The sequence below is a fragment of the Urocitellus parryii genome, chromosome 8 (genome assembly GCF_045843805.1).
Source record: "Urocitellus parryii isolate mUroPar1 chromosome 8, mUroPar1.hap1, whole genome shotgun sequence".
NCBI classification, from domain to species: Eukaryota; Metazoa; Chordata; class Mammalia; order Rodentia; family Sciuridae; genus Urocitellus; species Urocitellus parryii.
The window spans coordinates 19545573-19561161 of record NC_135538.1 but is presented as its reverse complement, the minus strand read 5'-3'; the positions used below and the strand labels follow the sequence as shown (position 1 = coordinate 19561161).

At 35.5% G+C, this 15589-nt stretch overlaps 1 protein-coding gene across 3 annotated transcripts in view; it reads left to right on the top strand.

Moving 5' to 3' along the window:
- Positions 1-15589, top strand: part of Grm1 (glutamate metabotropic receptor 1) — a 376962-nt gene that overhangs the window by 321868 nt on the left and 39505 nt on the right. For all 3 annotated transcript variants that reach the window (XM_026380150.2, XM_026380151.2, XM_077801964.1), the window contains exon 6: positions 6689-6815. In XM_026380150.2, coding sequence (XP_026235935.2) covers positions 6689-6815 — 127 coding nt within the window. The remainder of the gene's footprint in view (positions 1-6688; positions 6816-15589) is intronic.

The window sequence follows — 15589 nt, the reverse complement described above, 5'->3', positions numbered from 1 at the left end:
AAGAGTTTCTGCAGTGATAAGAATGATCCTAAGCCAATCCAGTGTGTATGAGAAACAACTCTGTTTCTCCCTCAACAGCCATTTCTTCTGGAATTCTTTCACATGGGGCCATCTGGTGGTATGCAGAAGTATGTCCTTTGAAATCTGGAAGCTCCAAACTTCTTGTCCTTTACCATTAGATGCTAGACCAAGGGGTTCTGGTTGTATTGTCTTTTCTTGATGTTGAGAAAAACAAAACAAAACCAGCACATCTGAGAACTGACACCACATATCGAGGGGAATGCAGAAGTTTGAGCTCTTCTACTTCTCTGACCCAAAGGGTGTCACATGTTTGACTCAGGCCTCCTTTCCAGTGTGGATATAGCATTGATTCTGCTCCATGGACAAACACTATGAAACGGTCTATGAAACCACAAAGTATTCCAGGAGATAAGGGGGGGGGGGGAAACGGCAGAAAAAATAATTGTTTCAAGGATTCCCTGTGCTCCAGCTCCCTGTCATAATTCTCTCCCGTTGCTCTGAGTGCTGGCAAGCCATGCCTGGGTGTCACATACCATGTGAATTCCCACTTGTGCATTCCAGAAGAGAGGCCTCTTTCCTCCTCAAATTCAGAGGCAAGGCTGTCTGCTGACATCTTTCTGCCTAAGTACTGAAGTATTTCTGGCAGTGAGTTTGTGTTATACCCATTCAGTATCATCGAAGGAGATCCCAGAAATCATTGCCGAGCTATTACAGAGCACTCACAATAAGTACAAATCTCTTGGGGGCCAATTTTAGAAATATTGTGTGCCCTGCAGGAGGAAAATATGCCAGTTCTTAGTAGCACCAGGAGAGGGGTGTGGTGGTGTTTGTTTCCCATAAACACCTTGGGAGGTAAAGAAACAAATGAAATCTGAATCCCATTTACCAAATAATGGCACTTACATTCTAATACCACTCATTTGCCCCCTACCAGGCCCAGGATGCAGAAAGCTAAATCTCAGTAGCCACCATGAAGACAGGAGAGAGGCAGCTTCAAGGTGACTGTCAAACATGCATTTATATCAAGTGGGAAATAAAGTCTTTAGGAAAAGGCTACTCAGGTTTAATATCCAATGCCATTTAAAATGCTAAAATAATAATTGGATGTCTTTTCTGACAACGTATAGAACTTTCTTATGATAATTTCCTTAGAAGTAGTTAAAAGCCCAGTTTCCTTCTGTTACTTATATTTAGAAATATATCTCTTATAAATATAATATCTTATGGAGGAAAAGTATTATTTCAGTAACACCACAAACACAGGCAAATTCAATCATATTCTTTACTGTTATGTATTGTATTAGGATCTTTTCAGGAAGCGTCCATGACATGTGATTCAATAGAGGGAACTTAATATAGGAAACTGGTTACAAAAGCCTTTTAAAAGGAGACACTCAAAGGCACTCTGAGATCAACTCAGAGATGAGCAACAGAGAAAATTCATTCCACTCTCAGGCCAGAGGAAGAATGCACAGCCTCTACCTGAGCTGCTCCTTGAGGTGGAAGACAATTCTATTTTCTCTCTTCAGTTTCCCATCAGTCCATTCTATTTTACCAAACCTATTTAGAAGACAGTTGATAAGAGATCCTGGAAAATGTATTCACAAGTATCTCAGTGCAGATTCCCTTGAACACTAAAAAAGTATGCAATAAATTATTTGGAGATCCAATCTCAGAAAAACAAGAGTGAGAGTGAAAGGGAAGTAAGACAAGAAGGAATGAGGAAAAACAAAAATAAGCAAATAAGCAATAACCAAAAAAAAAATACCTTATTGAGAAGGACCATGCCTCATTGGCATGACTACTGACTGAGCCTTGCAGAGATCTCAGGGCAGACTATTCACACTACTGGAGAAAAGAGGGGAAAAGAATGAATGTATCTATTTTCTGCTTCCTTTGGTCAAAGTTTATGCTCACATGGAGTTGCATCACCTGACCCCTCAAGTAATGACTGAGGAAGCCAAAATCCATGTCTTCTTACTTGGCTTCCTCTTCTGGTTCTTGGAGGTAGTGAGAAGGAAAAGAGCCTGTGTGTCCCCTGTGGTCTGGCTAGGGTTTCTGTGAAGGTGAGTCCAGTGGAGGAAGTTCTGGGATCTGGCACGTACTTTCAGAGAGAGAAAGACAACTGAAGGTGTCTGAAGAAGAAAGAATAGTATTAGAGGCTGAGCTGGTATTCACAGAAGTGAAGCTGGTGGCCAAGGGCACTGGGTACAAGGGAGGCCAAGAGAGTCTGAGGAAGCACTTATTTTATGGACAATGTCATTCAAGTAAATAACAAGGGTCTGGAGTGACGGGTCTCATATACGGAGTCTGATGCTCTTTTGCTTGTTATGGTGAAGAACAAAAAGGGACGGGAAGGCAAAGGGAGGGAGATCAGGACCGACATCAACCAAGCATGTTCTTGTTCCACTGCAACCGATGCTTTACCTACATCATTTCAATTACTCCTTGAGACAACTTTTATGAAGCAGGCATTACCACCCTTATTTTACAGATCTGAAACTGAGAGGGGTTAAGTCTCTTGCTCCTGATCTCTCTCAACTAGAATCTGCCAAAGCTAGGCTTGGAGTCATTCCAAAGCTCTTATCATCCTATGGCCACATGTTGCTAAGCTATCCTTCATTATGTGAACTGGCATGTATCCTACAAATGCAAATTTCAATTTCCAAGCCTTAGATGCTCAGTAGTTCACAAAAAAATCATAGTGATCCACTTTTAAAACACAGACGGAACAGAATCCAGACTTAAGGAAACAATATTTGTGAAGGAGACAGGGTTTAGTAGAGATAAAAGAAAATGGCAGGGAAGCAAGAGAAAGGACCCTACAGGTTGCTTTCACTGCCCTCCGATCCATTCTTTCCCCTCTCTCTCCTTTCCCTCTTTTTTTTTTTCTGTTTTCTTTTTCCTTTAAATGTGTCTTCAGATTATTTTGTCCAAGAAAAGGGTTTGGGGTTGGGAGACTGGATTGGGAAGTTGATCATTTCTTCTTCTTACCTTCAACCAGCCAAACACAACACCATGTACATGTACAAATCTACCACAGTGAATTCCACCTTTTTGTCTATCTAAGAAGCAGCCATTTTTTTTTTAAATGTGCCTATGGTCATTTATTTTTTTTTTTATTGTTGGTAGTTCAAAACATTACATCTATTTTGATATATTTCACAGTTTGATTCAAAAGGGTTATGAACTCCCATTTTTACCCCGTATACAGATTGCTGAATCACATCAGTTACATCAATTACATTTCCATTGATTTACATATTGCCATTCTAGCGTCTGATGAATTCTGCTCTCTATCCTATTCTCTACTATCCCCCCCTCCCCTCCCCTCCCCTCCCCTCTTCTCTCTCAACCCCCTTTACTGTAAAACTCTTCTTCCACTTGTATTATTCTTTCCTTACCCCTCACTTCCTCTTGTATGTAATTTTGTATAACCCTGAGGATCACCATCCCTTTCCATGCAATTTCCCTTCTCTCTCCCTTTCCTTCCCCCCTCTCATCTCTATTAATGTTGATCTTCTTCTCCTGTTCTTCGTCCCTACTCTGTCCTTAGTTACTTCCCTTATATCAATGAAGTCATTTGGTATTTGTTTTTTAAAGATTGACTAGCTTCACTTAGCATAATCTGCTCTAATGCCATCCATTTCCCTCCGAATTCTATGATCTTGTCGTTTCTTAATGCAGAGTAATACTCCATTGTGTATAAATGCCACATTTTTTTTTATCCATTCATCTATTGAAGGGCATCTAGGTTGGTTCCACAATCTTGCTATCGTGAATTGTGCAGAAGCAGCCATTTTTTAAAACAAAAGAAATAGAAGAAAGACCAGGAGAGTAGAGGAAGGAGACTAGAAGGAGGGATAGAGGAGAGAAAGAGGAAGCACTGGGGACTGGAATGGAGCAAATGAAATTTCATGCATGTATGACTATGTCAAAATTAACCCAAATATTACATGACTTCAATCATGTAATTTATGAAACTTGTACTATATGAGATCAGTCTAAGGAACAGTATTGTTCCATATATTTTGCAATAATGGAAACGTTGCAACAAGTTCATCAAAATGAAAAATAACTAAGGATATTCTAACATTATTTTCTGGTAAAATATTGCCTCTTTTATCTCAGTACCTTTGATTGGAGGACTAATGAGCTGGGATACACTAAAAGGACAGGAAAACTGAAGTTAATAAATTGCTTAGCATTATCATCTTTTGAGTTTGCCTAATTAGTGATACTAATTTAATAGGAAAAGAAAAATTAAAGGTAGGTGAAGTAACATAGAATATTTTGTATTGTCTCTTACGATACCGCTTATTCTAATTAAAATAAGAAAGAAACATTCATTTATTAATTGAATTTTTCTCATATCAGTTAGAAAACAAATGATGATTGGGAATGTAAATGTTCTATTTTGAGGATAGTTATAAATTTTTTCAAAAAAGACTTGATTTCATTTTAGTTTCAAAATTATTTAAAAGTAAAGTAAGAAAAGAAAAATATTTTACATTTGTTCAAAATATTCTGTTATTTGGTATTTTTATGTAATTATAAAGCAGTGGTATAAATTTCAACTTTATCTGTAGAAAAATCATTTTATTTTCATGAAGTCTAGAGTTTCTATCATTTTAAAGCATGGAAATATTTACAGTTCAATTCTGACTCTACATATGGAAATATTCAGTAATTTCTAATATGTTAGGGAATGTCTTCTGCTCCTAAAATGAGGGATAAAAGGGCTCATACTTAGCCTTCCATACTAAACAATAAAAAAAAATTGATAAAACATGAAACAACTGTCTGTGTTCAGACATTGGAAGGGAGTACATGACCCTGATGCCAGAGAAGCGAAGGGAGATAAACAAAGTAAACCCTAAAATCACTCAAGCATTTTGCCTGGAGGAAATTTCCTAATTGTCCAACTAGAGAAACAGAGTTTGGTCATCTTGCTACTTTAAGAAGACAGAATCATAGTTTGGGAGGCCAAGGCAGCTACAAATTGCAGTACAGGTAAGGTAGAAGATGGATCTGTTCAGGAGAAAGAAAAAAAAGTGAGTCCCATAAATTTCCAGAGATTTTCCCTTGATTATTTGACTATTAATCTGCATTTAAGTACAGTGGAATTCTAAGAGTCCAAGTAAAGAACAATTTCTAGGGAATGGAATTTGCAGCGCTGACAAAGACAAAGGCATTTTTCCAGTTTCTTGTTCTTCCTCCTCCTCCTCCTCCTCCTCCTCTTCCTCCTCCTCCTCCTCCCCTTCCTCCTCCTCCTCCTCCTCCTCCCCTTCCACCTCCTCCTCCTCCTCTTCCTCTTTCTCTTCCTCCACTTCCTCCTCCTCTTCCTCCTCCTCTTCTCCTTTTCCTCATCTTTCTTCTCCTTCTCCTTCATTGTGACGGGGCTCACTGTGTTGCATCAATCTTGAGATCCTCCTGCCTCAAGCTTCCCAGTAGCTGGGATTACAGGCATGCACCACTACACCTTGGTCATATAACAATTTTTTTCTGATTCCAAATTTTCTGATTTTTACAATTTTACTTAAAAATAATTGTTTGAAATAAAAAGATAGTTGTGGGAGATGGTGCTATAAAATGCTTATAAGTAATGTATTAAAATGGTAGCCATAAGGATGGGAAGGAAAAATGAAAGAACATTAATGTAGGATTCTTACATCATACAATTTTATGCATGTAGTATAATGGCAAAGTATTAGTGAAATATAGATGTGATAAGTTAATGGTGCCTACTGTCAATGAAAGAGCAACCACTGAAACAAAAAGAGGTCCAGCTACTAAGCCACTATTGGGAATAGCATGGAATGCTAAAAATGAAGGCAGGAAATCAGGGAAAAGGAACAAAGAACAAATGTAATAGGTAAAAATGAAAAGATATAGCAAACCATATTTATTATTGTAATAAGTGAATTATTAAGGAATGAAGGGCAGAAATTGTCAGGCAAGAGATGAAAGCAAGACCTAATTACATGCCATCCACATTCCTGTACTCACTTAAAGTGCAGGTTGTTTTGATGTTTAGTTTTGTTCAAATAAGTGTGAAAGTATTTACAAACAAATAGAAAATGGGGAAAAGTTAAAGTACTCAGATAAAAAGCAACTCTTCCATAATTTTTGACTAGTAACTTTTTCTTCCAACAATTAATATGATTGTTTAAATTCACTAGAGCAAGTCAGACAGAGCCAATACCCGGTTATGTTTTCTTTGCCATCACTCTGGCCTTATGTATAAAAAGTTGCTGTAGAATGAAATTATCTATAATTCTTTTTCATAATCACAACAAGATTTTATAATCCCTGTTTTTGTGAACTAATAAGGTTTAATTGTATAAAAACTTTTGTGGCTAAACATCACTTTTTTCTTCAGAGCAAAAGGTAATTCTTACCCTTAGAGCAATGAATAAATACAAATATAAACAAGGAAAAACTAAAACTGTCTTATTTTTTAAAACCTTAAAATAATACAGTCATTTCAATCTATAAAATGAATTATTATTTAAAATCTCCACACTCAGGATGGGCTGAACAGAGATTCACAATTGAATTCTAAAATAATCCTATATGTTCTAATCTATATTCTTAAGGTTCCTCAACATATAGGATTTTTTCTGGCAAGAAAACCTTTAGGATGTGAAATATTCCTGTGTTACAGGTCATACGGAAAGGAGAAGTGAGCTGCTGCTGGATTTGCACAGCCTGCAAGGAGAATGAATACGTGCAAGATGAGTTTACCTGCAAAGCCTGTGACCTGGGGTGGTGGCCCAATACAGATCTAACAGGTACATGCAGCCTCAACTGTAAACTTTGTTTGACCCTAACTATTGCTCTTTCTAATGTCCATCATTCAAATGTGAGCCATTATATCTTTTCAATGTTAATTTACAGTGCACCCTTTCTAATGTTTGTGTCAAACAGTATGCACAGACATCTTATAAGTTTTCCATAATCTATATTGCAAAGAAATCTCATTTACATCTAAATAAAAGTAAGTTGTTATTTTGTAGGATATTCTGTTTTAGAGTTATTTTCAGTTTTTCCTTTTTAATATTTTATCAAAACTTTTCTAGTTAACTGAATTTATGTTGGCAACCATTTTTTGAACATCTACTATGAGTCACAACTATAGACTGAAAAGGTACAAAGGATGAGATATAATCCTAGCTTTTATTTTGCTGAAAATATGTAAGGAAAGAAAGATGAGAAAAATATATAAATTAAGAATATAATAGATATTTATCAAGTGCAATAAAAGGTAGGCAAGGAAATGAAAGGAATTCTAGGAAACAAAACATGGGAAATTTAAGAGTCTGAAATAGATCTGGGGAAACCCTGGGACCAGCACATGTAGCTAATCAGTAGACACAAAGGGGCTGGTAGAAAAGTGGTGAAAAACAAGGTTAGGCAGGACACTGGCAGTGGTGACAGGGACTTCCACATGATCTTCCCCTGTGTTTATTCTGGCTTTAGCACAGGAGAAATACTGAAGGATTTTATTTTATTATTAATGTATATAAGTATACATATTAGATAATATAAATATACATAATGAATGAATATATGATGAATATTGTATATAAAAATTATATATAACTACATATATAATTAACAACAATAAAAATCAATCTGCAAATTGAAGCAATCTGATTTGGGGAGAGAGGAGGGAAGGGAAAAGGAGGTACTGGGGAAAGAAATTGATCAAATTATGTGCATCTACTGAAAGGCTTTGGAGTGATGAGTGACATGGTATCTGTTTACCAAGGGACAGGCCTGGTGGTGGGGTGGAGTGTAAATTAGACTGGAAACACAGCAGTCAAGAAGCTGTCCTGTTGGTCTCAGTGAATCATTTCAAAGAGTCTAGGCCTCTGCAGTGGGGATGAAGAGGAAAAAATGAGTGCAAGAGATAATTCAATAGTAAAGTCAGTGGGGCTAAGATGGATTGATCCTGAGAGTTTATAACTTCCCAAAGAGCAATACTCACATATATGAATTTTGTTTTCTACAGACTGTGGCATGAGCTCACAGATAAGAGGTTTCTCACTAATGTTTTATAAATTTCAAGAGTCATAAACCCTAGGAATTTTGTCATCTGAGTACATATAGCCTTTGTCATTTGAATAAACTAACTTCTCATCTCACAAAGAAGCTGAAGCCTATAGGGGTGAGGGAGGGTGCATCATGTCTACTTGCTTGTAACTAGTTGAAAGCAGAACCCAGTTCACCAAATCCTGATCTCTTGCTTCCCTGGGTACCATCAAAAGCTTCAGAGGGATTGCACTAATTTGCAGCCCCAACAATAATGTATGAATGTAACTTTTTTCTCCATATTCTCAACAACACTTATTATTATTTGTATTCTTGATAACTGTCATTCTGACTGGAATGAGATGGAATCTCAAGGTGATTTTGATTTGCATTTTGCTGATTCCTGGAGATGTAAACATATTTTCATGTATTTGTTGGCCATTTGTAGTTCTTCTTTTGATAAGTTTGTTTAGTTCTTTTGCCCACTTATTAACAATATAGAGATTCCTCCAAACAGAAGGAATGGAACCACCATATGACCCAGCTATCCCACTCCTCAGTATGCATCCAAAAGATCTAAGATAAGCCTACCATAGGTGTGCAGCCACATCAATGTTTAGAGCTCTATAATTCACAATAGCCAAGCTATGGAGCCAACAAAGGTGTCCTTCATCAGATAAGTACATAAAGTAAGTATGGCATATATACACAATGGAGTATCATTCAGCCATGAAGAAAAATGAGCGTATGACAATTGCTGGTAAATGAATGAAACTGGAGACTACCACACTAAGTCAAATAATCCAGACACAGAAAGTCAAAGGTCCAATGTTTTCTTTGACAGTGGAAGCTAGTCAAGAGTAAAGAAAAAAAGAGAGTCTGACACTGTAGTGTACACCTGTAATCCCAGCATTTTAGGAAGCTGAGGCAGGAGGTTTAAAGTTCAAAGCCAGCCTCAGCAACTTAGTGAGGCCCTGTCTCAAATTTAAAAATCAAAAAGGCTCGGATGTGGCTCAGCGGTTAAGCAGGAATCTATCAAATACTATCAAATAAAATACTATCAAAATAAAAGAAAGATCAACAGAGTAGAGTAAGGGGATTGAGGGGGAGGGAGGAGAAAAGGGAAAGGGAAAAACTGTGGAATGAATCTGACCTAACTTTCCTATGTAAAATATATGAATATATTGCAGTGAATCTCACCATTATGTATATGCACAAGGCAGTAATTAAAAAAAAACGAGAAGGTAAGGAGAAGTACTTGGGACTGAATTAGAGCAAATTAAAATCCATTGTTTATAATGATATCAAACTGAATCCTAATGCTATGTATAACTAATATGAACCAATGTAAAAAATGTGGGGTAGGGGAAGCATCAGAGGAGAAGAGGAGGTTTTTACTTGATTCTAAAGAAGAATATGACAATAAAATTCTTATGGTTTATTCAAACCATCTATAAATGGCTGGATAAGTAGAACCAGGTCACGTAACTAAAATTATACATATTAAGTGATAGTACCATGTAAAAGGTTAACTGTTAGGAAAAAAAAACATTAAAGTGAATTATCAGAAAACTTTTGGAAATCACCTAGTACAAAGGCCCTTTTTAAAGAAAAGGAAATTAGATCAGAATATTTTTGAAGGTACATACTGCACTCATTTTTTTTTTAAAAAAATCTCTACCTAAATGCTGGCTTTCAAACTTTCATGTGCCTAAAAATTACTCAGGAATTAGCCACCTCCAGAGATTCCCATTTGCTAGTTCTGGGGTGGGATCCTACAGATTCTGATGCAATCAGTGCCTGCCCTCCCTCAGGTTTAAACTCTTATGCTATAGTATTAAAATACCCTCTCACTCAAAGCCCAATGCCTTAGACATAAGAGTTACCTAGTAAATGTTTGTTAAATTGGAGAATTAGATAGAAGGGACTCATCCAAGTTCATCTAGATTAAAATGTAGCTGTTTATTAGAAAAATCAGAATGTAAATCCAGGGTTTTTTCTCCCCTGGGCCTAATGGTCCCTCCTATGTCATTTATCTCCTTTTTCATGCAGTGGGCTCACATGGAAAAGTTTTGCCAGCCTCCTGTGGACCCAATCCACCCCCCTCACTCTATGTTGTCTCTTTTCTAATTTTTCTCGTCCTTTATAATCTGAGCTTCCTGCTGGGCATCCTTTTCTTGTATAAGCAGGTCCCACAGAGGCCCGTTCTGTTTTGGAGCTGAGGTTGATTTAACAGTCATTCCTCTCTGCTCTCTGAGATCACAGATGATTGAAGAGACACAAAGACAAAAGTGATCCCTTTCTTAGGTTGGTCTTAGAAGTCAGAAGTCCTGGCTTGGGAGGATGAGAGTTTTTTTTTTCTTGTCCACCTTCTTTTGAACTTTCCCAAACTTCCTATTGCTCCATTTTCACTTGAATTAGAGTTTACCTCATACATGAAAAAGAACTTTATCGTATTTTAAAACATTAAGATACCAAAAGAGAAAACCTTTTATGAAAGATTTAATATATTGTAATAATGGAACTCAAAGACATGCGTTTTATTCCCTGGAGATCTTCCATTGTGGGCATATTGTCAGCCCACTGGAAATGATAACTACCATTGATGAGGACTCTTTAACTTGGTAAAGCAAAAGAAAGCCTCTCTGACTATACACAGAAGGATAATAGCGTAATTATTTTTTTTCTAAAGATGTACCATATTGTGAGGCATCATAGATGTAAGTCACTTTAACAGTCAAATGAGTCGAGCCAGGCAACGGCTCAGATTCTGCCTTTAGCTCTGCAAAGCAGCTACTCTTGGATCATATATCCAAACCACTTTGTAAATATTACCTTAGGATCTTACAGAACATGCATCCTGCATATTAATTTATACATATGTTTTAATGACACCTAGTATTTCTGCATTCCTTTCACTTGCAGACATGAGTGGAAAAACAGACCCCCATTTGCCATGTCAAGCACAGAGCAAGGGCAGGGGACGTGGCAATGTGTTGCTGATGTTGCCATGGTAGTGGTAGTTGTGAAGAGAAAACCCACTGGCATGAAATACCAAAATCATAGAAATACTCTGAAGAGCAAAAGCACTGCCTTTAAGTAGATGTTTTGTTTTCAAGGGTGGATTTTTTTTTATTAAATTTTAATTTAAATGAGAAATCAAAATTTGAGGAATGATTTTTTTTCCTGAAGGTAGATTTTCTGAAAATATTTTTGAATTACTTTTCTAGATAGCTACTTTTTTTTACACATTCCAAAGATGCTAATATCAATGAATAAAATATGCTTTTAAGTGACTTTAAAATTTTCATCGGGATGTGTCATGTTTTGGCTATGAAGAGAAATCATTGCATTTCTTAGAAGAAGTGTTTTTGAAACTTTTAAGGTTTTTATATTTTCTTACTGGGAAAATGCACATTTGAATTCAGCATTTTTATGCTTTATGTCTTATGATGCATAAACAAGATTCTCTCACAATGATATATAACATGACAGTAGTTTAATAATTCACTAACCAACTATAAGTAATCCAATACTATTTATTTCTTTTAAAATGTCAAATAGCATAAGAGGATTTATCAGAAAGACAAGACTACATTGAAACTTCCCTCAAAAAACAGAAATTAATGTTACAAGAAGTAACAAATTTAATATTTTTCTCCATCCCAACAGTTGTGTGACCTCTCACACTACTACCTACTTCCTTATTTAATTCTGTTAGATACTCTGCTATTTGTTTAGTGTGAGGCATGTTTGGAGACTTGAGGATTTACAGGAGAATGAAACAAACATGAGGAGTGTCATTTGAAACTGCACATGTAAACAGTTAATTAGAATAAAAGTCCTACAATAAGGATATGTGCAAAATGTCATACAAACACCAAGAAAGAAGCAATTATTTTTCCCTGGGAAGAGAAAAGCCTTCACAGGGAAAAAAAAAGAAAAGGAACATTTAAGCTGGACATTGAATTATAAATAGAATTTCACCTTGTAGTCAATTGATATTAATGAAATAATATTAAGGAAAGCATATTTCTCTGAGGCCTTATACAATCATAAATTAGTAGGAATTGTTAGGAATTGCCTAGAGAAGCTTTGGGTGAAATAGTTATTGCCTTTCTTTACTTCTTGATTCATGTTAAATTTGACTTGATCTAATTAGAAAGAAGTCTGATGTTAAACTTTAGCCTCTCAAATATTTGATTCAAAAATTAGAAGTAGCTTCTGGTCCTGGGATTAGAGTTGTCACCACGTCTCAGATTTTATTCAGTAATTTGTACTCTCCTAGCAGGAAACTTACTTGTCTAATGGCTCTGGATTCTCTGGGATAACAGTAACCATGAACATTTGCCAAGTCTTTAAGTTCTCAGGACTTCAAATGTCATATGAACAACACCATAAAGTCTTCTTTTCAATCAGATAGGCTAGGGGTCAAGTAGGCTTAGCACATGACTTACCACTAGTTAAAGGTAATTCCTACCCCTTTTAGTCCTGGGAGACCCCAAAACATCCAAGTGGCTGGTTAACACTTTTTTATGCTCCCCCCACCAAAAAAAAAAAAAAAAAAAAAACCTCATTACATTATATGTAGATAATTTGGACATTATAGTTAATTCCATCAAGATGGCAAAGTTAATGCTTTTCAAATGTAGAAAATCTAAAAATATATAGGAAAAAAAGAGAAAAGAAAGAAAGTCAACTTAGAAGAAGTTATTCAAAATTTTAATTATCAGCTCTAAGCTACAGGTGATTGATTCTGTTTTGGGTGAGTCTGAATTGGCATTGAAGAGTCTGGTTTTCACAGAAGGAAAAGAATTTAGGATATTCCCTAAAGAAAAAGCAATCATGGTGGAGTTGCCAGAATGTTTCTGGCTGTTTCCATGACAAACTGCTACTGTTAAAACACAAGAATATTTAATCTCCTTGTAGCATAAAGACATTTTTTTATCTGTATATGATATACTGAGTAGGATAGAGATATTTTGCAGCTAGACTTGGACAAATTTATGATCACCTATGGAGATGCCTTTAGTATCTGTCTTTGACTTCTGCCCATGTTGTGGGAATTGGGATTTATGAAATATATTTTAAAATTTGAAACTTCACTGGTGACAAATACAGCTTTCTTACTGATAAATTTCATTTGGCATAACCAATTCAACAGCCTGACTCAGCTTCACATCTTGAGGATGATAAAAAGACTCTACTGGGAATTTCTGCTTTGAGCTATCTCAAAGCAATAAGACAGATCTTGATAGGTCAATCTGAAGATGAAGTTTATTTGTACATGAATAAAAGCTTGCACTGGATATATTTTGAGTTCTTGGTGACCTGTACTCTCCTTTTTATAACACCACTTCTGCCTTTAAATGAAACCACTATGTAAGTACATTCTGTGAGTCTTCTGAATCCTTTCAAAGATCTGAACTCTTATCCTTTCAAATCTTTGCATATACAAGATACATTGGAAAAGTCATTGTAACATACGTTTATATTACTCCTCAAGTTATCTTTACTATCAACAGCTTGCTATAAGTGAATTATTGAGTTGGAGTAATGACTGTCTCTAGTAAAATCTTGGCTTAGGTGAATTCCTAATACTAGTAAGGTAACTAGTAAAGATGGGCTCAGATTTATATCCTGAAGTCAGCAAAGAAAAATATGAATAAGCAAGAATACACAAAAGGGAGTACGATATAAGAAAGAAACTTCTTACAGGTATCATACACAGAATTCCACTGTGTTGTCAACAGCTCGCTGTAAGGGCTTAGGGTTAACAATCAACAAGTCATGGGCCTTCTGTTTTTATCCTCTCAGGAAAGCTCAGTTTAAAATCACTACAAGGTATAATCTTAAGTAACATTAAGGTTCCCTTTTATTTTTTCACAAGATTGGGAATAATGAAGATAACCTGACAAAGTTTAAATTCATGAAAACCTTTTTTCAATCTGTGAAAATTCTCCATAGAGTTTGTACTTACCATTTCCAGTTCCCATATCATTGGATTCATAAGTTGTAATATTCTACCTAAGAAATACAAATCTAATTGTAATTTAGCAGTTGTAAGGATTGTTCCTTTTCAACAGGAAAATTCTCCAACCTGTTCAGAAAACAAACATAGTATTTGAATGCAGGCACATTTGTAAATCATAGAGGGGGACAACTGTATGCAACCCATTTGGAGATTGTTTAAAGGATCCTTTTGCAGTTTTATCAGTCAATGCTCATCTTCACAACTTTTGAAGAATAATTAAAACAGAAATTAAGTATGAACTAACTTCATCTTCTGCTATCCTGGAAATGTTTTCCCATTAATACATTCTCAATTTGTCCCTCTTAAAAATAAATTCTTTCTTTTTTTTCATGAGGATTTTCTACAGTGTCCATTGGATAGTTTATCTGGTGCCACCAGATAGGCATTAGGGCTTTGCCAATATTTTCTTTATGGATCTTACAACATGACCATTCTAGGATATTTTTAGAACATTTTCTGACTGATTTTGTATATCTGAAGTTCAATCTGTGAACCTCCCCATAAAGTTTTTATTATTGAAAAAATGCTTTTTTGTTGTTTTATATGAGACAGTTGGGTAGAGTAAGGACTTTTCATCAAAACATGTCTAAAATATTTATATTTCTGTATCTTTATTAGTTTTACTCTATCTTTAGTTTCTATAGTAACTTTTTTACTATGAGTAAACCTTCATGAGAGTAATTATTTTAGGTAACATTATGATATCAAGTAATTAATATCATTGCTTATTTTCAGAAAACATCCAAAGACCTAAAATGTTTCTGAGACTGAAGTTATGGCTCAGTGATAGAGTGCTTCTGTAGAGGGTGTCAGGGTATTGGATTTGATCCTTAGGATTGACAAAAAAAAAGAATATAATTTCAAACAAATGAATCATTCTGGAACCATATGCACCATTAGTTTATGTATCTTATTCTTCATTTTAGCAGTACCCAAAATATACCATAGAGAAGGCTCTACTTCAGTTATTATTAGAAAAATTTAGGTTGGGGTAAAGTATTGGACTTTATAATACTGACCGTACTGCTTATTGTATATCAAACTTAGAAGTGTTCCTTCTTAATTTTAGTATAAAAACATAGTAAAGCAATTTTAAGTATAAAAGTCATAGCAAAGCAATATCAAGTCAAAATTTAATACTTGAGTGCTCAAATTCTATTCTGAGCAGGAACACTTCTTGAATGATAAAAACACATACTGATATTCTCCTAAATTGATTAAGGTTTATAAAGTTGCTATTATGAGAATCACATCAGTAGATAGAAAAAGGAAAGGAGAAGTAGCAATAGTTCATAATTACTTAATTAACTAGTAGACAATGTTGGGCAGTTACTGTAATAGGAATTTATTATGAGGTAACATTAGATTTAAAGACATAGCGAAAACCTAAAAATGTTTTGACTCTTTATGTCTGAAACTGCCCTAAGGCAAGGGATTTTAGCATTGTCTACTGGATTAGGGGTTAGGTTTAGTGGATAAATTAGTTATCTCTTGCTC